Raw genomic sequence first — 26,202 nt, 5'->3', positions numbered from 1 at the left:
TCTCCATGGACTGAATAACAATTTTTTCCTGATACTAAAGTCCTTCTGATCAATTTTTTTTTAAATCATTGTAACAAAACAATTTCATTAGTGATTAATTATAGTAGTAGATGTTGCAGAAATTGAATGTTATTCAATGATTAGATGTTGGGTTCAAAGTGTCATGTACTTAATGGACGAAGGGACTCTCAAAAGCCTTGTCATTGAGAATAACTTCCAGAAACTTAATTTGAACCCACTTTCAATGTCCAGCTATCCCCTCTTTATCTTATACATCAGCCTCTGATGACTTTGAGTTGCTGAGTTCAGATTTGTCCTCAACTCTTATTTGGAAGTGTTTCTTTGTTCTTATGTGCAATTCTTTCTATTGATTCAGATCCTGTCTCAGTTGACTCTTGACTTCTTTCCTCTGTAGTCTAAGCTGTGGCAGCTACAAATATAAGTACATGTGGCAAGATCAGATCACTTTGAATTTATTTTCAGTCTCTTCTTGGATATTGTGCCCACCAAGTTTATGTTTAAACATCTAGTCAGTCTGTATCTGTTTGCCAGAAGGGAGAAGACCAATCCTCCTTAGATGAATTGTGACTAGTTTTAGTTATATGTTGGTGGAATAGCATCAGTAAAAGCAACAACCAAATAATTGATGATAAAACAAATAAATAATATTAAGAGGAAGAAACAAGATAATTTAGTCTTTCCTAATTTAACTTCTATATTCATAAAAATATTAACGAAAACATGGAATGCATTTCTATAGATAAAATTAAATTGAGAAAGAGTGCATTTAGCAAAACAAGCTCTATATAATTGCAATTCTCCCCCCTCTTGTAGAAGTCTAGAAAAAAGCTTTATCAAATATCCTTTCAATGCTTTTTTCTTTCTTTTGGCTGCACCATGACATGCAGGATCTTAGTTCCCTGACCAGAGATTGAAGCCATGCCCCCTGCAGTAGAAGCTCAGAGTCTTAACCTTTGGACCACCAGGGAAGTCCCTCAGTGCTTTAGAGACAAATTTTTATTCTGATTTTCTGAGGGAACCTCTTCCTAATTGTTTTGACATAATCATAATTTCAACAAAAATCATAACCACCAGAAATCTAATATATCCAAGCTCCCATTCACCACACATTAATTTACTGAATGCCAAACGTTAGTCATATACCCAGACCCAAGTGTAAATAAACTTGGTTTTACTTTTGAAAGTCTCATAGACAATTTAGGGACATGGACATGTAAACCAGGACAGTAAAGATATGCCAATAGAGACAGGTGTACAATCCTATAAAAACAGAGTTAACTTCTAGAGAAAGTGACAGAAAAGGTTTTACCAGTTAATCATAAAGAAAGAGAGGCTTCTTTGAATCTGCTGGACAGAATGCATTAAAATTGCATGTATAATGTCACGCTGGTATAAAAGAGTACAGTGCTTCTCAAGAGCTCTCAACATGGTAGGGAAATGACTGTAACCACTTTTTTTAGGGTAATGTTAATCCAGTTACTATGATTCCCTGAAGTTATGTTCAAATGGGGAAAATTTTCTCCATCTCCACTATCTCACTAATATCTTCCTATCCATAAAGAATCTTTTAAATGCTTGCTAAAATCAAGATATACTTGCTAATGATATTGTCCTTGATTGCTTTTGTGTGTTCTCAGTGAACCCATGATGATTCCAAGGGATCATAGAGTAGGCTGGAGCTGGGCACAGTGTTCTCAGATGTGGCAGTAAAAGGTATGTCCAAGACATAGTTTTTTCATACTGATAAACTTGAAAATGTTGTATTACTACAAAATACATAACATAATGACTTTAATTTCAATTTATACATTTGTTGCATGTACTTAGGACAGTTCTATCATATTTCCAAAAGTGGTAAAATCTACTTAGTAGTCTGAAATGTTGAATATTAGAAGTTATTTTAGGACATCTTTCTTCTCAATGATAGATTTATAATAATGATCACTGACTTTCTCAATCTAATCTAAATAGTAATTTATTCATTAAATTTAAAGAGCTTCCTCTCTTTCTGTCTCTCCTTTATTTCTCTCATATGGAAAATGAAGAAATATCCATATCCCCTGTATTTTGCCACCCAAATTTCATTTTCTATGATTATAGAAAGGTTCCTGAGTGGTTTCATGATCAAATCAGTACTCTAGAATCTGGAGATTTCAACCAACTTAAAATAGGAGATGTTCTCCATTGATGGTCCTGACTGAATCATCTCTATGTAATTTGCCAAATGGTACTTTTCTAACTCTTCATTTATTCTACATTTACCAGATGACTTTTGACTGTTAGGAGGAGCTTTTCATTTTCTTTCATTCATTTATTCATTTGTTCATTTATTCAGTTATTGATTTGTAGCTATATGAATTCATGATTTTTATTTCATTCACTGTGTCAAATATATAACTATTATTATTGATTTTGATACTCAGTTTGTGTGAGATTCGGATAGTGGGAACCTCTTCAAGCTGTCTCTTGAATCCTTTTGACCCATCTCCATCATTCTTTGAGCACTTGCTTACTTTCTATTAAGATGTTCCAGGTTTATCTCACATTTTTCCAGTCCTAGATGTGAAATCAGCCATTTTTCCTAGGAGTCCTGGCTCCTTTAAGTGAAGAGTGGTATTTAGAAGCCAAGATAACTTGTATGTGTATGTGTATGTATGTGTGTGTGTGTATACACACATATGTGTGTCTGTATGTACGACATATATGTCCATTTCTATATCTTTGTGTATGTGTGTATATATGTATATTATAAGAATACATATTAATGCATGAATGCACACTAACACCCCATTTCTAATTTGACATAATAGGATTCATTTTAGTTTAGCCAATATCTATGTCTGCAATTATTTTTTGTAACAATGAGGAATGTTGTTTTCCTTACTTTAAACATACTATTATTTACTTCCTCCATCAGTTAATGTGAAAATTTTCATGTTCTTTGTCTTCCTATGGTGAAGATGTGGGATTTTTTTTTAATTGAAGTCTAATTGACTTACAATTGTATATTAGTTTCAGGGGTACAAAATAGTGATTCAATATTTAATATATAATAAAATGATCACCATGATAAGTCTAATTACCATCTGTCACCATACAAAATTATTACAATATTATTGGTTATATTCCCTGTGCTGTACATTACATCCCTGTGACTTGTTTATTTTACAACTGGAATTTTGTACCTCTTAAAACCTTTTATATATTTTACTCATCCTCCCACCTCCTACCCACCTGACAACCACCAATTTTTTCTTTCTGTCTGTGAGATATCACTTCACACCTCTCAGAATGGCTTTTAACAAAAAGACAAGAAATAACAAGTGTTGGCAAGGATGTGGAGAAAAGTGAACATTTGTGCACTGTTTGTAGGAAGATAAATTGTTGCAGCTGCTATGGAAAACAGTATGGAGGTTTCTCAAAAAATAAAAAAAAAATAGAACTTCCATACAATCCAGCAATTCCCTTTCTAGGTATATGCCCAAAGAAAATGAAAACACTAATTTGAAAAATATATCTGCACCCTAGTGTTCAAAAGAGCATTATTTACAGTAACCAAGATATGGAAGCAATCTAAATGTCCATCAACAGATGAATGGATAAAGAAGATGTAGTATATACACACAGTGGAATATTATTAAGCCATAAAAGAATGAAATGTTACCACTTGCAAAAACATGGATGGACCTATATAGGGTATTATGCTAAGTAAAATAAGTCAGACAGAGAAAGACAAATTCCATATGATTTTACTTATATGTGGAGTCTTAAAAACAAAACAAATGAACATACACAACAAAACCCATAATAGTTTTTGTTTGTTTGTTTGTTTGTCTGTGTGGTAGTTTTGAGAATGTATGACAAGGTTAGATTTTCTTACCTACCCAGAATTATCATTTGCTTATTTTTTCAATTATAATTACCATCTAAAGTTTAGCTTTGTGGATCCTTCTATAGTTTTTACTAAAGCTTATATTCATTTATCACATCATATTAGGACAAATTTCCATGAAGATCAAATCTTTATTACAGAATAGAGCTTCTACCTTGAATCTCTATGTACAGTCTTTCCCAGGAAAATTAATGTATATATATGTACTCTCTTTCCCTGCTTCCCACTCTTCCCCCCACCTCCCTTTCTCTTTATCTTCCCTCCCCACTCACCCCTATACCTCTCACTAGGTGAGGCAAGCACAGTGTTGCACACTCCCAATTTGTTCTCTCTGCACTTAACCTGGCCCTTCAGACACTTAGAAAATGAAAGTGCATGGTTGTGTCAAAGGATCCTCGCCAGACGTTTCCTCTTACTGGCCTCTGGCTAAAGGACCCTATCCCTTCAGCACTTCCTTCTATTATTACCTGGGGAGGTTCCCATCCCTTCTTTATGCAAAACACATCTACCTAGGCTGAGGAGAAAAAAATAAAATTGAACCTTTTTATTAACATATTAAGTGACGCATTTTATCTTATAATAGTTATTGTACTGTATAATAAAAGTCTCTAAAACATTTCTTCCTTTTGATGAAACTTTAACCACTTTTAAAAGAATGCATATAGTAAACATATCCTATTTCAAAGAAACACTTAAGACCATGAAATATGTAATATATTATTTTTTCACATTTTTTTGAATTTTTTTTTACTTTTCTATACAGCAGGTTCTTATTAATTATCCATTTTATACATATTAGTGTATATATGTCAATCCCAATTTCCCAATTCTTCACACCACCATCCCCTGCCACCACTTTCCCCATTGGGGTTCATAAGTTTGTTCTCTAAATCTGTGTCTATATTTCTGACCTGCAAACTGGTTCATCTGTATCATTTTTCTAGGTTCCACATAATATGAGTTAATATACGATATTTGTTTTTCTTTTTCTGACTTACTTCACTCTGTATGACAGTTTCTAGATCCATCCACATCTCTACAAATAACCCTAGATGCTCCAATTAAAAGATAAGGCTTTAATTTCAAAAGTTTCAGTGGAATTAAATAGGTTGTGAAGGTTTTGAACATTTTTGTTTAAATTTCTTTTAATTTGATAGTAATATAAAATTTTTTACTTATATTTTCAACATACTTTTCCAATCACCAAAATGCATTTTAACAGGTGACTTCTGAAAAAAACTTCAATACATTAAAATAAAGTTGAGATTAAGAAGAGTAATTGTAATTTACATGAGGCGATTTTTCCATGATGAAAACAGATGGAAAGGTGCTAGATAATCACAGAGGCATACAGCCCGAAGATGAACCTCTGTTTTACATTATTCTTTTATCTTGGTTTTTTTTAATCTTACTTCAAATGCGGAAAGAATTAACAAGTAGAGAAATTGTTTTTATGCTTCTAGAAAGCTGACTTATTTTAAAATATAGTGACTGTATTGATTAAATCATATTAAAAGATCCAAGACAAAGTATAGAGGATTCTTTTTTTAACATCTTTATTGGAGTATAATTGCTTTACAATGGTGTGTTATTTTCTGCTGTATAACAAAGTGAATCAGCTATGCTTATACATATATCCCCATATCTCCACCCTCTTGCAACTCCCTCTCACCATCCCTATCCCACCCCTCCAGGTGTTCACAAAGCACCAAGCTGCTCTCCCTGTGCTAGGCACCTGTTTCCCACTAGCTAGCTATTTTACATTTGGTAGGGTATGTATGTCCATGCCATGCTCTCACTTCATCCCAGCTTACCCTTCCCCCTCCCCGTGTCCTCAAGTCCATTCTCTATGTCTGTGACTTTATTCCTGTCCTGCCGCTAGGTTCTTCAGAAACATTTTTTTCTTTTGATTCCATATATATGTGTTAGCTTATGGTATTTGTTTTTCTCTTTCTGACTTACTTCACTCTGTATAACAGACTCTAGGTCCATCCACCTCACGACAAATAACTCAGTTTCATTTCTTTTTATGGCTGAATAATATTCCAGTGTATATACATGCCACATCTTCTTTATCCATTCAACTGTCAATGGACACTTAGGTTGCTTCCATGTCCTGGCTATTGTAAATAGAGTTGCAATGAACATTACACTACATGACTCCTTTTGAATAATGGTATTCTCAGGGTATATGCCCAGTAGTGGGATTTCTGGGTCATATGGTAGTTCTATTTTTAGCTTTTTAAGGAACCTCCATACTGTTCTCCATAGTGGTTGTATCAATTTACATTCCCACCAACGGTGCAACAGAGTTCCCTTTTCTCCACACCCTCTCCAAGATTTATTGTTTGTAGATATTTTGATGATGGCCATTCTGATTGGTGTAGGTGATACCACATTGTAGTTTTGATATGCATTTCTCTAATGATTAGTGATGTTAAACATTCTTTCATGTGTTTGTTGGCAATCTGTATATCTTCTTTAGAGAAATGTCTATTTAGGACTTCTGCCCATTTTTGGATTATGTTGTTTGTTTTTTAATATTGAACTGCATCAGCTGCTTGTAAATTTTGGTTATTAATCCTTTGTCAGTTGCTTCATTTGCAAATATTTTCTCCCATTGTGAGGTTTGTCTTTTCATCTTATTTATGTTTTTCTTTGCTGTGCAAAGCTTTTAAGTTACATTAGGTCCCATTTGTTTATTTTTGCTTCTATTTCCATTTCTCTAGGATGTGGGTCAAAAAGGATCTTGCTGTGATTTATGTCATAGAGTGTTCTGCTTATGTTTTCCTCTAAGAGTTTTATACTGTCTGCCCTTACAGTTAGGTCTTTAATTCATTTCGTGTTTATTTTTGTATATGGTGTTAGGGAGTGTTTTAGTTTCATTCTTTTACATGTAGCTATCCTGTTTTCCCAGCACCACTTATTGAAGAGGCTGTCTTTTCTTCATTGTATATTCTTGCCATCTTTATCAAAAATAAGGTGACCATATGTGCATAGGTTTATCTCTGGGCCTTCTATCCTGTTCCATTGATCTATATTTCTGTTTTGTGCCAGTACCATACTGTTTTGATTACTGTAGCTTTGTAGTAGAGTCGTAAGTCTGGGAGTCTGATTCGTCCAGCTCCATTTTTCTTTCTCAAGATTTCTTTGACTATTTGGGGTCTTTTGTGTTTCCATACACATTGTGAAAGTTTAGCCAGACTCATCAAGAGAAAAAATGGAGAAGATTCAAATCAATAGAATTAGAAATTAAAAAGGAGAAGTAAAAACTGACACTGCAGAAATACAAAAGATCATGAGAGATTACTACAAGCATCTATATGCCAATAAAATGGACAACCTGGAAGAAATGGACACATTCTTAGAAAAGCACAATCTTCTGAGACTGAACCAGAAAGAAATAGAAAACAGACCAATCCCAAGCACTGAAATTGAGACTGTGATTAAAAATCTTCCAACAAACAAAAGCTCAGGACCAGATGGCTTCACAGGTGAATTCTATGAAATATTTAGAGAAAAGCTAACACCTATCCTTCTCAAAATGTTCCAAAATATAACCGAGGGAGGAATACTCTCAAACTCTTTCTACAAGGCCATCAACACCCTGATACCAAAACCAGACAAAGATGTCACAAGGAAAGAATACTACAGGCCAATATCACTGAAGAACATAGATGTAAAAATCCTCAAAAAATACTAGCAAACAAATCCAACAGCACATTGAAAGGATCATACACCATGATCAAGTGGGGTTTATCCCAGGAATGCAAGGATTCTTCAATATATGCAGATCAACCAATGTTATATCCCATATTAAAAAATTGAAAGAGAAAAATTATATGAACTTCTCAATAGATGCAAAGAAAGCTTTTGACACAATTCAACACTGATTTATGTTAAAAACCCTCCAGAAAGTAGGCATAGATGGAACTTACCTCAACATAATAAAAGCCATATATGACAAACCCACAGCCAACATCATTCTCAATGGTGAATAACTGAAACCATTACCACTAAGATCAGGAGCAATACCAGGTTGCCCACTGTCACCACTATTATTCCATATAGTTTTGGAAGTTTTAGCCTCAGCAATCAGAGAAGGAAAAAGAAATAAAAGGAATCCTAATCAGAAAAGAAGAAGTAAAGCTATCACCGTTTGTAGAAGGCATGATACTATACACAGAGAATCCTAAAGATGCTACCAGAAAACTACTAGAGCTAATCAATGAAATTGGTAAAGTATCAGGATACAAAATTACTGCACAGAAATCTCTAGCACTCCTATACACTAATTATGAAAAACCTGAAAAAGAATTAGGGAAACACTCCCATTTACCATTGCAACATAAAGAATAAAATACCTAGGAATAAATCTACCTAAGGAGGCAAAAGACCTGTATGCAGAAGACTATAAGACGCTGATGAAATAAATTAAAGATGATACAAAGAGATGGAGAGATAAACCATATTCTTGGATTGGAAGAATCAACATTGACAAAATGACTATACTACACAATGTTATCTACAGATTCCATGCAATCTCTATCAAACTACCAGTGGCATTTTTCACAGAAGTATAGAGTTTTTAATGAGAGTTTTGATTTTAAAATACTATTGTAGTATTAAGATTTGACCTGTATATTTCTCAATAGATTATTTTATATGAAACCTACAGTCAAATACAAAAATGAAACTATAAAATGTTGCTGGTGGAACTTTACTATAAGAACTTCTTAGCCTGTGTTATACCAATTGAAATTTTGTGAGAATTTATAATACATTTTAATACAATTTATTTCTTTTTCTTGTAACTCTAAATCAGCATTCCTGAACAACTCTTCTTTGTAAGTAATGGCATTTCTTAATCAAATAATTATTAATATTTTCTATTTGCAACATGAATAAAGATTCCTGTATTAAAATTTTATGAAGTTAAACACTAATATTTTTTTAAAATTAACCATTTATAAAATATGATATAAATCTTATTCTCTGTTCTTTTATGTTTTCATTTTTTAACAGATAAAGGCATATTTAAGTATACAAGAATATGTAATAAAAAGTAAATACAGTATTTTGAACATTTGCACATAGAAAAAATATTATATTTAATATTAATCTAAGAGGATATTGAATACTTTATGATATGCATATTTAACTTTTTATGTTTCAATTTGTCTACATCTTTAAGGTGCTGTACTTTAAGGTGTTGTACATTCTGTGTACCTCAAACAAAATGAAAAGAAGTAAAGTATGGATATTGCTCCATAGTTTTCTTTATTTTATAGTATCTTTGTCTGGTTTTGGTATCAGGGTGATGGTGGCCTCGTAGAATAAGGTTGGGATTGTTTTTCCCTCTGCAAGTTTTTGGAAGAGTTTGAGAAGGATGAGTGTTACCTCTTCTCTAAATGTTTGATAGAATTCTTCTGTGAAGCCATCTGGTGCTAGGCTTTTGTTTGTTGGAAGATTTTTAATCACAGTCTCAATTTCAGTACTTGTGATTGGTCTGTTCATATTTTCTATTTCTTCCTGGTTCAGTCTTGGAAGTTGTGATTTTCTAAGAATGTGTCCATTTCTTCCAGATTGTCCATTTTATTGGAATATAGTTTCTTGTGGTAATCTCTCATGATCCTTTGTATTTCTGCAGTGTCAGTTGTTACTTCTCCTTTTGCATTTCTAATTCTATTGATTTGAGTCTTCTGTTTTCTACCTAATATATTTTCTCCACAGAGTAATTATATTTAAAATAGTCTTTTTATGTCATTATTATAATTTTAGTACATAAGCCCACAGATTTAATCTGAAACAATGTTGCTATGGCAAAATATTCAGTTGACTAGAAGTCATTCAGATTAATAACTGGTTTCTAGGTAAAATTTTATAGAAAAATGTACACATTTTGGTCTGCATTTAAATGCACCTTAACCAATCATTTTCAACTTTATAACAGTAAAGCACTGTTAAAATTATAAACATCACACACTATAAAAGAATAGTGATAATGATTTGGCTATAATAACAGCAGCCAGGATTTGAAAACATTTCTTCTTCTGTATTCTTTGAATGGAGCTGCCACTATTACTCTAATTATTCTGGTGAATTCTCTATTTAGCTATGCATTTTTAGTAGGTTGACATTATTGTTACTGACCTAAGTTAATTGATGAGTATAGCTTAAAAGGACATTATCTCTACTGAATATTAAACATATTTTATCAAGTGTCAAAAATGTCAATTCCAGTATCCAGTTTTGCAGTGACTTTGTATATGAATTGGGACTGTCATCTACATGCTGTCATAATTCAAGGAATTCATCTTTAAATGATGTCATCAAGTATTAATGGTTTCAGACCTCAGATCCAATAACCAAGAGGAAGGAAGAGATTAAAAAATAAGGATATAATCATGAAGTGTTATGCAATAATTATCATTTTTAATATTTTTCTTGTTATAGTGTCTATGGTTTAATTCAATTTGTACTACATATACAGATACAACAATTGTTTTTAAGTGAGTTGTTAAATTATTTCAATTTTTAAAAATATCTTTATTGGGGCTTCCCTGGTGGCACAGTGGTTGAGAATCCGCCTGCCGATGCAGGAGACACGGGTTCGTGCCCTGGTCCGGGAAGATCCCACATGCCGCGGAGCAACTAAGCCCGTGAGCCATGGCCGCTGAGCCTGTGCGTCCGGAGCCTGTGCTCCGCAACGGGAGAGGCCACAACAGTGAGAGGCCCGCATACCGCAAAAAAAAAAAAAAAAAAAAAAAAAAAAAAAAAAAAAATATATATATATATATATATATATATATATATCTTTATTGGAGTATAATTGCTTTACAATGGTGAGTTAGTTTATGCTTTAAAACAAAGTGAATCAGTTATACATATACATATGTCCCCATATCTCTCCCCTCTTGCATCTCCCTCCCTCCCATCCTCCCTATCCCACCCCTCTAGGTAATCACAAAGCACCAAGCTGATCTCCCTGTGCTATGTGGCTGCTTCCCACTAGGTATCTATTTTATGTTTGGTAGTGTATATATGTCCACACCAATCTCTCACTTTGTCCCAGCTTACTGTTCCCACTCCCCATATCCTCAAGTCCATTCTCTAGTAGGTGTGCATCTTTATTCCCATCTTGCCCCTAGGTTCTTCTGACCGTTTTTTTTTTTTTTCTTTTACTTTTAGATTCCATATATATGTGTTAGCATACGGTATTTTTTTTTCTCTTTCTGACTTACTGCACTCTGTATGACATTCTCTAGGTCCATCCACCTCAGTACAAATAACTCAGTTTCATTCCATTTTTTGGCTGAGTAATGTTCCATTGTATATGTGTGCCACATCTTCCTTATCCATTCATCTATTGATGGACACTTAAGTTGCTTCCATGACCTGGCTATTGTTAAGTAGAGCTGCAATGAACATTTTGGTATATGACTCTTTTTGAATTATGGTTTTCTTAGGGTATATGCCCAGTGGTGGGATTGCTGGGTCGTATGGGTTCTATTTTTAGCTTTTTAAGGAACCTCCATACTGTTCTCCATAGTGGTTGTATCAATTTAAATTCCCACCAACAGGGCAACAGAGTTCCCTTTTCTCCACAATCTCTCCAGCATTTATTGTTTGTAGATATTTTGATGATGGCCATTCTGACCAGTGTGATATGATATCACACTGTAGTTTTGATTTGCATTTCTCTAATGATTAGTGATGTTGAGCATGCTTTCATGTGTTTGTTGGCAATCTGTACATCTTCTTTGGAGAAATGTCTACTTAAGTCTTCTGCCCATTTTTGGATTGGGTTGTTTGTTTATTTGATATTGAGCTGCATGAATTGCTTGTACCTTTTGGAGATTAATCCTTTGTCAGTTGCTTCGTCTGAAAATATTTTCTCCCATTCTGAGGGTTGTCTTTTGGTCTTGTTTATAGTTTCTTTTGCTGTGCAAAAGCTTTTAAGTTTCATTAGGTCCCATTTGTTTATTTTTGTTTTTATTTCAATTTCTCTAGGAGGTGGGTCAAAAAGGATCTTGCTGTGATTTATGTCATAGAGTGTTCTGCCTATGTTTTCCTCTAAGAGTTTGGTGGTGACTGGCCTTATGTTTAGGTCTTTAACCCATTTTGAGTTTATTTTTGTGTGTGGTGTTAGGGAGTGTTCTAATTTCGTACTTTTACATGTAGCTGTCCAGTTTTCCCAGCACCACTTATTGAAGAGGCTGTCTTTTCTCCACTGTATATTATTGCCTCCTTTATCAAAGATAAGGTGACTACATGTATGTGGGTTTATCTCTGGGCTTCCTATCCTGTTCCATTGATCTATATTTCTGTTTTTGTGCCAGTACCATACTGTCGTGATTACTGTAAGTTTGTAGTATAGTCTGAAGTCAGGGAGCCTGATTTCTCCAGATAGGTCTTTCTTTCTCAAGATTGCTTTGGGTAATTGGGGTCTTTTGTGTTTTCATACAAATTGTGAAATGTTTTGTTCTACTTCTGTGAAAAATGCCAATGGTACTTTGATAGGGATTGCATTGAATTTGTTGAATGCTTTGGAGAGTAGAGTCATTTTCACAATGTTGTTTCTTCCAATCTAAGAACACGGTATATCTCTCCATCTGTTTGTATCATCTTTAATTTCTTTCATCAGTGTCTTATAATTTTCTGCATACAAGTCTTTTGTCTCCTTAGGTAGTTTTAGTCCTAGATATTTTATTCTTTTTGTTACAATGGTAATTGGGATTGTTTTCTTAATTTCACTTTCAGATTTTTCAACATTAGTGTATAGGAATGCAAGAGATTTCTGTGCATTAATTTTTTATTCTGCTAATTTACCAAATTCTTTGTCACTTCTAGCCAAATTTATCTCTAGTTTTAATGAAATCCCAATCAAAATCCCAGCAAGTTATTTTGTGGATTTTGACAAACTGAACTCAAAGTTTGTATGGAAATGCAAAATACCCAGAATAGCCCACACAATATTGTAGAAAAAATCAAAGTAGGAGGACTGAGACTATCCAACTTGAAGACTTACTATGAAGTTGTGGTAATCAAGACAGCATGGTATTATTAAATAATAGATAAATATACCAACGGAGCTTCCCTGGTGGCGCAGTGGTTGAGAGTCCTCCTGCCAATGCAGGGGACATGGGTTCGTGCCCCAGTCCAGGAAGATCCCACATGCCGCAGAGCGACTAGGCCCTTGAGCCATAGCCGCTGAGCCTGCGCATCCAGAGACCTGTGCTCCACAATGGAGGAGGCCACAACAGTGAGAGGCCCTCATACCGCAAAAAAAAAAAAAAAAAAAAAAAAAAAAAAGAAAAAAATAGACCAATGGAACAGATTAGAGGGCTTAGAAGTAGAGCCCAATAGATACTTTCAACAGATCTTTGACAAAGAGGAGAAAGGCAGTACAATGGAGAAAAGATGACCTCTTCAATAAATGGTGCTGGAAAAACTAGACATCCACATACAAAAAACAAACAAACAAACAAACAAAAACCAATCTAGACAGAGGCCTTATACTCTTCATAAAAATTAACTTAAAATGGATCACATACTTATTGCAAAATGAAAAATTATTAAACACCTCAAGGTAACGAAAAAGAAAACCTAGATAGATGATCTTGGGTAACTAAAGAAAAAATCTAGGTGATATTGGGTTTATTATCTTTTTAGATATGACACCAAGGGCATGATCTATGAGAGAAAGAACTGATAAGCTGGTCTTCATTAAAGTTTTATAAAATCTGCTTTGTGAAAGACAATGTCAAGAGGATGACCTGTCAAGCCACAAACTAGAAGAGTGTATTTGCAAAAGACATGTCTAGCAAAGGACTGCCACACAAAATATACAAAGAACTCTTAAAACTCAACAATAAGAAGACAAATAACCTGATTTAAAAATAGGTTTATGACCTAAATCAGAACAACAGTGAGATGCCACTACACACCTATTAGAGTGGCAAAAATCCAGAGCACTGACAACACCAAATGCTTGGGAGAATGTGCAGAAACAGAAGGTCTCATTCACTGTTGGTAGAAATGAAAACTGGAATAGCCACTTTAGAAAACAGCTTGGCAGCTTCTTACAAATTTTTTTACTGAACAATATGTTGCATGTATTATTCTGATAACTTTTTCTTCCATTCAATCATATTGTCAATAAATATTTAAGTAATATATATTCTTAGGTAGTTAATTCATACTAAATAATTATATAGTTTTTTATTGTTATATTACATTTTTGTTTACTTTGAGTGTCTAAATTTTCATCACTGTAAACATATCACAAATGTGTAACCTTGTACATATCTCCTTGTACCTGCATTTAAGATTTCTCTAAGGCATATACCTATACATGAACTTTATGACACTTTTCCCAACATAGCTCTTTATCCTCCCATGAACAGTGGATTAGATTCGCCTTGCAAAGACAAAACATCTCATTTTACTTCAGTTTTCCTAATTATTTGTTGACTGCTTATTTATTTCTTTACCCTTTGAATTGCTTGTGGTGCTCTTTGCTCATGTTTTCTCATATTCTCTCACAGATTTCAGCCAATGCTTAGTGCTCAGTTTTCTATGGCTCCTACTCAGGTATTACAGAAAGCTTGTTGCCTCAAACTCAGACTAAAGCAAGCTTGTTAGGCCCTGCCCAATTACACGTTGAAAAGATAAAAGGGTGCTGTGTTGATGGCATTTTTTAAAAGAGAATTTATTTTGTAGATTAGTTTAAAGTTCACAGCAAAATTAAGCAGAAAGTAGAGTTCCCACATAGCCCCTAACTACATACATGCAAAACTTCACCCACTGTCAACACCCCCCCCAGCAGAGTGGGACATTTATTATAAATGATGAACCCAATATTATCACTCAAGTCCATACTTCATATTAAGGTTCACTCTTGGTACCGTATATTCTATGGATTTTGACAAAACTATAGTGCCTTGTGCACCACCATAGTGTACAGAAGAATTTCACTAACCTAAATATCTTTTGAGATTCATCTACTCATCCCACCATCTCCTCTAAAATCTGACAACCACTATCTTTTTATGGTCTCCATAGTTTTGCTTTTTCCAGAATGTTATGCTGTTGGAATAATAATAAATGTAAACTATTTTAGATTGGCTCCTTTTATTTAGTAATACACATTTAAGATTCCTCTGTGAGTTTTCCTAGTTTGACAGCTCCTTTCTTTTTAGTACTAATATTCCATTGTCTGGATGTACCACAGTTTATTTATACATTCATTTACTGATGGACATTTTAGCTGCTTCCAAATTTTGACAATTATGAATAAAACTACTATATAAAAACAACTGTTAGTAGTTTTTTGAGTGGAATATAAGTTTCAACAAATACCAAGTAGTGTGATTGTTGGATCATATTGTAAATTTTTCAAGAAACTGCTAAACTGTCTTCCAAAGTGGCTGCTATTTCATTTTTAAAAAGAGGGAAATTGTCTTGGGGTTTCAAATATCTCCTATTTGTTATACTATCATCCTTAAAGGATGTCTCTGAATAGAGTCATTCCTTAGGCTGGGACACCTTTATTTCCTTCCCTAACTTTTTGATCTCTGGGGGGGATCTCTGGAAAAAGATGCTGGCACTGGGCAGTGCACCACTAATCTGGTGATCAAAAGCTATATTCAGAAAGCTCCAACATCTGTTTCATGTTTGAAGAGGCTGTATTTCAATCAGAGCTCAGTCAGAATATTGTATTGGCAGCAGTTTTTCCTAATCATGAGTTGAGCTTGAGGAGTAATATGCACAAAAGCTCTTTAGTGAGCTGCATGTTGGACTGTTAGCTTGCTCACCAGTAGTAGTTGTTTATTTTCCATCAAGATTTTTAGGATTTTCTCGGTTTTGGAAAACACTTTGCTGTCATCAGATAGATTGAAGGGTCAATATAAACCCTGTAAATGAACTCATCATTCTTGTGTTCATGAACCCACCATGTGGTTCTCTTTCAAGCAGAGGGCATTTGAGTGGCTCCCTTCTGTTTCTCTTTGAGATCTTATTCTGGAATTGGGAAAGTGGTCTTCCAGAGCCATGTAATGAATTCATATGGAAAACCTTCATTTAGACTTGTAAGGTCACTTTGGTTCTACTATACGTTTTATCCCAGTCTCTGCCTCAGAGCTATCTCTCAGGCCTCATGCAGGGCAAATTGGAAAGGCCAGGCAGTTGATACCTCATGTATCAGTTTGCAAATAGTAGACATATTTTCCAAGTACTAATCCTTGCTTCTGTTTAGTTGATAGCATTTTTTATCTTAGTTCTTTACCACTCTTCCGGGTCAGAGCTTTACCATAGGAAAAGAGCTTATTTGCCCCACACATTCAGGCTTGGCCATGAATCTTTCTTTGGACAGTGATTTATAGGTAAAGAAGAAGGGTGCTATTTCTGAGCCCAGGGCTTAAGAGGCTTTGCATGTTTCTGCTTATTCTGTTGAATCTCTGCCACTCCATGAGAAGAACATGCTAGTCCAAAGAGGATGAGAGACATTTGGAGTGGAGCATTTCAACTAACATAACAGACTTGCAAACACACCTCTCCCATCAGCTGTGTTACACAGAAACCTGGGTAAACCCATTGTATATTAAGCAAATTTTAGAAGACCACAGATATGAAAATAATAAATTATTGTTATTTTTAACCACTAAGTTTTCAGTTTTTTGCTAAACAACAGCAGCAAACAGACTGTATATTAATTTTGAAGGAGTTCATACCTCTGTAGAGAGAGGATAGACATGGCTTAGAACTATAAATCTCTGAATTGACTTTAACTTTCATACTGGGAGAGGCAACAGGGAGAGGGTCCCCTGTGACTTAGGTAATCTGCACTTCTCAGCATACAAGCCTTCCGTTAAATACCTCTGAAAGAGTTGACTTATAAACTGTTGCCAGTTTTCCCCTGCCTCTTCCAAGCATTTCTCATTGGCTTCAGATCATAAAAAGGGTTAGATTCCACCTTTGCTAATGAAATATGGAAACATTTAACTGGAAACAGATAGCCTATGCCTTGAAATAATTGCATAAAACCCCAGAAATCTGTATTGTCACAAAATTGGGGAGAATGTGTGTGATTGGATCTAAAGTGATCAGACCAAGGGAGAATAAATATGACTTAAATTAGCTGAATTTATTGATATGGATGGAGAGAAAAGATTTAAGATGCTAATATTTGGTGTGTCAGATAGGCTGTCTGATCAAAACCAGAGCTTAATTCCAGTTTAGGTTAGTGAGATAGAAGTGCCAGAGATCATAGGCTTATTGTTAATGGGAATGTCTGAATGGATCAATTATGTGTAAGCTGCCCAGTTACCTCTTACTTTCTATCCCCACAGGATATAGAAGGGCATTTCAATCTCCTGGAAAGACACTCCATCACCCAGGAGGGCACTCCACTCACAAGAGTGAAATAGGGTGGGTAAGGATCACTACTGTTTCAATGAGCTTTGTGGTGATAGTCCTTTAAAGACTGGAGGTGACAATGTGGCTTGCTGCAGCGAAGCTAGGGTCCCTGATATGAATGAGAATAATGGGATCCAAGAATAATAGGATAAAGCCTGTTAGATATGCTTGACTACCAGATACAACAATGAACAAATAACCACATGAATCAGAGAAACAGAATGATGATCAACGGATAGATTCACAGATACTCTTGGCAATGGCCAGCTGGTGATGACTTTCTAGAAATGAAACATGAAGACAGAATGCTATGATGCTACGTTATATATATAGAATTAAATATATGGATCTTCAGGACAGAAATGTAATTCCAGTTGTCTTTGTTGGGATTCCTAGGTGCTTACATAATTTCAAACCTAAGATATGTCACAGACGCAGTCCCTCAACTGAAGGATGCCCCTTTGCATTAGGATCTAGTGATATAGTCACAGATGTTTCCTATATCATCCTAAAGCCTCCTTCAGAGGGAGCTGAGACCTTTTATTCATATGACTATTCACTGATGAAATTAAAATGTTCAGACTTTTAGGAGTCATTGAGTTCAGCTCCCTCTGAACTTATACTTATTTTTGAAATACCACTGCTTCACCAGTAGGAGTAAAAGATTATTCAGATCTGGTGGATGGGTAATAAATCCATTTTGTTTTGCTTTTCCCCACTATACTTTCCCAGAAAGTATAGTGTAGTTAATATATTTAATAATAGAATTTTCATATTGGAATAAGAGCTATTATGGAGGAAAGCCCAATTAGAAGATCTTGTAATGCTCCTTCAGACTTATCAACATTTTAAACTGAACGCAATTCTGTATCCCTATGGACCTTGTAGTAATTAGTGTGCCCTTGAAAGTCTTGAGAGTTGCAGGGGTGGATTCGAACATGGACCCATCTACTTCACCAATTAGACAGTGCAAGGCCAGAGGGCCATAGAAATAATAGAAGATTATCAGAAACTTTAGCAGATTGTGATACAAATTTTACAGCAATTCTAGATGTTGGAACTCTATTAAAACACACAGACAGAGCCCTTGCTACCTGGGGAGCAACTGTGATCTGGCAAATTAGTCTTTTTTTAATCTTAATCAATGAATGTCAAATTGAATTTGTTCATTTTATTTTTTTGGAAAGATATTTTAAAAGGCCCAAATAAATAAATAAATATCAATTCTTCTCAAACTGACCTACAAATTTGATTAACTTCCAATTAAACTTCTACCTGGTCTTTGTTTGCTTGTTGGAATGTGAGGATTTATGTGGAACAGAAGAAACTGTCAAAAGTGACTAAATCTTCTTGAAGCAGATTAAAAATATGAGATGCCTTGTACTATCAATATTGAGGTTTTCAAATGTAAGTAGTAAATATTTATGGTACTGACACGTGGACAACTAATTGAACTAAGGAAACAGAATAGAGACAGAGAAATACACATAGTCATGTATGAGAACTTGATCAGCAACTAGAAAGCATTGGCGATCAGGCAGATCAGCGAGTAAAAAATGTACTCATTCAACACGAGTAGCAGGCACAACTGGTTAGTCACATGGAAAAAATGAACTTATGTGTTTCCCTTACACCACAGAGCTCACACACACACAATATTCAGAGAGATGAAGATTTAAAAATAAAGAGCATGTCCTTTGTCTCCTTAGGTAGGTTTATTCCTAGGTATTTTATTCTTTTTATTGCAGTGGTAAATGGGAGTGTTTCCTTAATTTCTCTTTCAGATTTTTCATCATTAGTGTATACGAATGCAAGAGATTTCTGTTCATTAATTTTGTATCCTGTTATTTTACCAAGTTCATTGATTAGCTCTAGTAGTTTTCTGGTAGCATCTTTAGGATTCTTTATGTATAGTATCATATCATCTGCAAACAGTGACAGTTTTACTTCCTCTTTTCCAATTTGGATTGCTTTTATTTCTTTTTTTCTCTGATTGCTGTGGTTAAAACTTCCAATACTATGCTGAATAATATGGTGAGAGTCGGCAACATTGTCTTGTCTCTGATCTTAGTGGAAATGGTTTCAGTATTTCACCATTGAGAATGATGTTGGCTGTGGGTTTGTCATATATGGCTTTTATTATGTTGAGGTAATTTCCCTCTTACTTTCTGGAGGGTTTTTATCATAAATGGGTGTTGAATTTTGTCACAGAGCTAGAGAAAGCAGGCTCCCTGACTTCAAAATCTTCTAGAAAGTTACAGTAATCACGACAGTATGGTACTGGCACTTAAACAGAAATATAGACCAATGGAACAGGATAGAAAGCCCAGAGATAAACCCACACACATATGGTCACCTTATCTTTGATAAAGGAGGCAAGAATACACAGTGGAGAAAAGACAGCCTTATCAGCAGTGGTGCTGGGAAAGCTGAACTGTTACATGTAAATTAATGAAATTAAAACACTCTCTAACAACATACACAAAAATAAACTCAAAATTGATTAAAGACATAAATGTAAAGACAGACACTATAAAACTCTTAGAGGAAAACATAGGCAGAACACTCTATGATTTAAATCACAGCAAGATCCTTTTTGACCCACCTCCTAGAGAAATTGAAATAAAAACAAAAACAAACAAATGGGACCTAATGAAACTTAAAAGCTTTTACACAGCAAAGGAAACCATAAACAAGATGAAAAGATAACCCTCAGAATGGGAGAAAATATTTGCAAATGAAGCAACTGACAAAGGATTAATCTCCAAAATTTACATGCAGCTTATTCAGCTCAATATCAAAAAAACAAACAACCCAATCCAAAAATGGGCAGAAGACATAAACAGACGTTTCTCCAAAGAAGAAATACAGATTGCCAACAAACACATGAATGAATGCTCAACATCACTAATCATTAGAGAAATGCAAATCAACACTACAATGAGGTATCACCTCACACCAGTCAGAATGGCCATCATCACAAAACCTACAAACAATAAATGTTGGAGAGGGTGTGGAGAAAAGGGAACCCTTTTGAACTGTTGGTGGGAATGTAAATAGATACAGCCACTATGGAGAACAGTATGGAGGTTCCTTAAAAAACAAAAAATAGAACTACCATACAACCCAGCAATCTCAGTACTGGGCATATACCCTGAGAAAATCATAATTCAAAAAGAGACATATACCAAAATATTCATTGCAGCAATATTTACAATAGCCAGGACAAGTCATGGAAGCAACCTAAGTGTCCATCGGTGGATGAATGGATAAAGCAGATATGACATATATATACAATGGGATATTACTCAGCCATAAAAAGAACCCAAAGTGAGTTATTTGTAGTGAGTTGGATGGACCTAGAGACTGTCATACATAGTGAAGTAAGTCAGAAAGAGAAAAACAAATACCTTATGCTAACACATATATATGGAAGTAAAAAAAAAAAAAAAAAAAAGGTTCTGAAGAACCTAGGGGCAGGACAGGAGTAAAGACACAGACGTAGAGAATGGACTTGAGGACACAGGGAAGGGTAAGGGTAAGCTGGGATGAAGTGAGAGAGTGGCATGGACAAACATATACTACTAAATGTGAAATAGATAGTGGGAAGCAGCCGCATAGCACAGAGATCAGCTCGGTGCTTTGTGACCACCTAGAGGGGTGGGATAAGGAGGGTGGGAGGGAGACAAAACAGGGAGGGAATATGGGGATATATGTATACGTATAGCTGATTCACTTTGTTATACAGCAGAAACTAACACACCATTGTAAAGCAATTATACTCCAATGAACATGTTAAAAATATATAAAGTGCAGAAGCTAAAATATTTTAAAAGGAAATATAAGAAACATCTTTTAATCCTAGGGTAAATATTTTTAAACAAGATTTAACAAAGCAAGCCATACACAAAGTGAATGAGTAATTCAATTACATTAAAAATGATTTTAGTACTCACAGTTTTCATAAAGGAGGTGACATGTCAAGCCACAAACAGTAGAATATATTTTCGGTAGTATTGGGTTGGCCAAAACTGTCATTTGGGTTTTTCTGTAACATCTTACGGAAAATCTCAAACAGACTTTTTGGCCTACCCAATACATACAACTAACAGAAGTATTAATTAGAATATATAAAGGCTCTTACAAATCAATAAGAAGAGTACATTAATGGGCAGATGCCATAAATAGGTATTTCTAGAAAGAATATGAAATATCTTGAAATGTATATGTGTTCTCACATATGGGAACAAAGAGGAAAACCAAAAGGAGGTATAATTTACACACAGCAGATAAGCCCAAATAGAACATTTTGACATTGAAAATAGGACCCTTTACTCACTCTCATAACAGTGTGAATATTCCATTTTCAAGGTGCACTGGGGAAAAAAACCCATGATATAATAAATGTTAAAGTGGTTACCCAAAGGTCCAAATATTCTCTGGGTCTGAAAACTAGAGTAACATTTGTATTTGCATATATGGAGAAATATTTGAAAACCTTAATAGTATAATTATTTCTAGGAAAAAAGAGACAAATAACCCAAATACCTACAACCAGGAAAATGATACATGCAGTTGGTATATATTTCAATGGAATATTCTACAATAGTTAAAAATGAGCCACTGTTTGCAGATGACATGATACTATACATAGAGAACCCTAAGGATGCTACCAGAAAACTACTAGAGCTAATCAATGAATTTGGTAAAGTAGCAGTATACAAATTTAATGCACAGAAATCTCTGGCATTCTTATACACTAATGATGAAAAATCTGAGAGTGAAATTAAGAAAACGCTCCCATTTACCATTGCAACAAAAAGAATAAAATATCTAGGAATAAACCTACATAAGGAGACAAAAGACCTGTATGCAGAAAATGATAAGACACTGATGAAAGAAATTAAAGATGATACAAATAGGTGGAGAAATATACCATGTTCTTGGATTGGAAGAATCAACACTGTGAAAATGACTCTACTACCCAAAGAAATCTACAAATTCAATGCAATCTCTATCGAACTACCACTGGCATTTTTTACAGAACTAGAACAAAAATTTTCACAATTTGTATGGAAACACAAAAGACCTCGAAAAGCCAAAGCAATCTTGAGAACGAAAAATGGAGCTGGAGGAATCAAGCTCCCTGACTTCAGACTATACGACAAAGCTACAGTAATCAAGACAGTATGGTACTGGCACAAAAACAGAAATATAGATCAATGGAACAGGATAGAAAGCCCAGAGATAAAACCACACACATATGGTCACCTTATCTTTGATAAAGGAGGGAAGGATATACAGCGGAGAAAAGACAGCCTCTTCAATAAGTGGTGCTGGGAAAACTGGACAGCTACATGTAAAAGTACGAAATTAGAACACTCCCTAACACCACACACAAAAATAAACTCAAAATGGGTTAAAGACCTAAATGTAAGGCCAGACACTATCAAACTCTTAGAGGAAAACATAGGCAGAACACTCTATGACATACATCACAGCAAGATCCTTTTTGACCCACCTCCTAGAGAAATGGAAATAGAAACAAAAATAAACAAATGGGACCTAATGAAACTTAAAAGCTTTTGCACAGCAAAGGATACCATAAACAAGACCAAAAGGCAACCCTCAGAATGGGAGAAAATATTTGCAAATGAAGCAACTGACAAAGGATTAATATCCAAAATTAATAGCAACTCATACAGCTCAATAACAAAAAAACAAACAACCCAATCCAAAAATGGGCAGAAGAACTAAATAGACATTTCTCCAAAGAAGATACACAGATTGCCAACAAACACATGAAAGAATGCTCAACCTCATTAATCATTAGAGAAATGCAAATCAAAACTACAATGAGGCTTCCCTGGTGGCGCAGCGGTTGAGAGTCCGCCTGCCGATGCAGGGGACACGGGTTCGTGCCCTGGTCCGGGAAGATCCCACATGCTGTGGAGCAACTAACCCTTTGAGCCGCGGCCGCTAGGCCTGCGCATCTGGAGCCTGTGCTCCGCAACGGGAGAGGCCACAACAGTGAGAGGCCCGCATACCGCAAAAAAAAAAAAAAAAAAAAAAAACTACAATGAGATATCATTTCACACCGGTCAGATTGGCCATCATCAAAAACTCTAGAAACAATAAATTCTGGAGAGGGTGTGGAGAAAAGGGAACCCTCTTGCACTGCTGGTGGGAATGTAAATTGATACAGCCACTATGGAGAACAGTATGGAGGTTCCTTAAAAAACTACAAATAGAACTACCATATGACCCCGTAATCCCACTACTGGGCATATACCCTGAGAAAACTATAATTCAAAAAGAGTCATGTACCAAAATGTTCATTGCAGCTCTATTTATGATAGCCAGGACACGAAAGCAACCTACGTGTCCATCCACAGATGAATGGATAAAGAAGATGTGGCACATATATACAATGGAATATTACTCAGCCATAAAAAGAAAGGAAACTGAATTATTTGTAATGAGGTGGATAGATCTGGAGTCTGTCATACAGAGTGAAGTAAGTCAGAAGGAGAAAAACAATTACCATATGTTAATACATATATATGGAATCTAAGAAAAAAAAATGTAATTAAGAGATTAGTGGTAGGACGGGAATAAAACAAAGACCTACAAGAGCATGGACCTGAGGATAATTGGAGGGGGAAGGGTAAGCTGTGATGAAGTGAGAGATTGGCAGGGACATATATACACTACCAAATGTTAAATAGATAGCTAGTGGGAAGCAGCTGCATAGCACAGGGAGATCAGCTCTGTGCTTTGTGACCACCTAGAGGGGTGGGATAAGGAGGGTGGGAGGGAGGGAGACACAAGAGGGAAGAGATATGGGAACATATGTATATGTATAACTGATTCACTTTGTTGTAAAGCAGAAACTAACACACTATTGTAAAAGAGTTATACTCTAATAAAGATGTTAAAAAAATAAAATAAAAGTAAAATTAACACACACATACCAAAAAATGAACAACAGACACATGCACTAACAGATAATACAGAAATGTCATCTTCAACAGAATGGATTGTTATGGAAGATGATACACAATATTATCTCAGTTATATTAATATTCAAACTAAAGAGTGTTTTGTTCAGGCATACATACAAATAGTTAATTTATGTATACTAAAGGCAAGGGCAATAAATATAGATTCAGGATATTCAATATAATTGGGTCGGAGAGTGGAGGAGTACTTGAGGACAAACAGAAGAGTATCAGCAATATTCAGCTTCTTAAGTTGAATAATGGGTACATGTGTGTTTCCTTTATTATTTGTTATATTTTACATATAAAATAACAGATTCAGAAAAAAAAATGTAGCCTCTAACCTACTTGTCAGATCCACAGAGATTCCATTATTTTGGCAAGGTTTAGAGGAATACTTATTAGTTTCACATAGAGGTCCAGAAAACCAAGGTCTGCAAACACTCCTTTTAAACAAGAAATTTAATAACTCCATTGTAAAAGTTTAAAGCTGAAAATTCAAATCACCATAGCACAGCAAATTGTTAATAAGCACAAGTGTTGTTCAATGTGTCCATTGACATTATAAATATACATACATTTGGATACATCTAGATGCATGAACATGTATATAGATGTTTTTTGGTTTTCTATACCTGAAATTGTTGACCCCAACTTTACAGTCACCACAGTTCTGACAAGGAAGGGGGAAGCACTCATTCATGTTAATTTCACAGTGTTCACCTTTAAATCCTGCAAAGAGAGAGAAGATGGGTAGAGAATTGGAATCAGTAGTAAAGAGTCTGGAAAATATGCTCATAATGGAAGTTATGAAAAAAAATGGGAGGGAGAAAACACCTCATCTCTGAGTTCTCATACTACTCTATTTCAAGTAATGTCTGAATAAAATTATGCTAGTTTCTAACTAACGAGTTCAAATGAAAGAATCAAGGGAGGACTACTTTACTAAATCTACTGTGGAAATAGACTTAATGCTAATGTTGTTGTTTTAAGGTCTTTAAGTGTTTGAACAAAAAAACCTGAAACTATCTGGAAAGCAAATGAATTAATGTGATGACCAATCTTAAAGTAAAAATGAACTTCAATGATCAGATTTATTCAAAGCAGTTAGCAGATGAGGCAAATTTAACTGCTTTTGATTCATAGCTAAATAATCAGTCATCCATTTAAACACATGCCAGTTATGTTTTTAAAAAAGCAAAGAAAACATGGAAATAAAATTATAGACTTATAAAAGTCTGTTGTAATTATTTCAACATATTTGTGTCAGAAAAAAATCAAATTTATATCACTATTTAAAATACATTAAATATTTTAATATTTATGATGACCATTCAAACAATTATTTCCATGGTTATAGAATAACTAAGTATAACTATATATTATATATGTTTTACTGCTAATATTATTTTTATATTTTTCTTGTTAATATTTTTGAGGATTTTCTTTTCTTTTACTTTTTCAGTGCTATAACTAAGCACCATATAATTGAAGTGACATTATAATGTCAATATCTACTCAGATTTTTTTAGTTTGAGGAACAGAAGGTCATTCAAGTTACCCTAACAAAACTTTATTAGTGGCATACACATAGACCGGGATTGGAATTGAGAAATATGGGAAAGAGAGGATGGTCTATCTACCCATGAATGGCCATCTTGCTTCCATTGTACCTTCTCATAAAATTTCTCTTCCTCATTCTGTCTCCAAATATCTCTTCATGTTGAAAGTGTCAGATTCTTTTAATATTGTCATTACAATATTGTAATATTGTCATGCAGATAATGTAGCACAGTTTCCCTTGTCTCTATATCATGACCTTTCAGCTTCAGCATTTACTGCTGAGTGGAAAATTCTCTTCACATTTCC

General features: G+C 34.7%; 1 protein-coding gene across 1 annotated transcript in view; it reads right to left on the bottom strand.

The window, feature by feature from the left end:
* Positions 1 to 26,202, bottom strand: part of EYS (eyes shut homolog) — a 1,724,957-nt gene that overhangs the window by 1,161,063 nt on the left and 537,692 nt on the right. Inside the window, exons 14-15 of the mRNA XM_059083021.1 lie at positions 24,969 to 25,065; positions 24,678 to 24,779 (exon numbers count right to left, since the gene is read on the bottom strand). Coding sequence (XP_058939004.1) covers positions 24,678 to 24,779; positions 24,969 to 25,065 — 199 coding nt within the window. The remainder of the gene's footprint in view (positions 1 to 24,677; positions 24,780 to 24,968; positions 25,066 to 26,202) is intronic.

Source organism: Kogia breviceps, chromosome 13 (assembly GCF_026419965.1).
Source record: "Kogia breviceps isolate mKogBre1 chromosome 13, mKogBre1 haplotype 1, whole genome shotgun sequence".
Classification (NCBI taxonomy): domain Eukaryota; kingdom Metazoa; phylum Chordata; class Mammalia; order Artiodactyla; family Physeteridae; genus Kogia; species Kogia breviceps.
The sequence above is the reverse complement of the archived record's forward strand: the minus strand, read 5'-3'. Positions and strand labels throughout refer to the sequence as shown.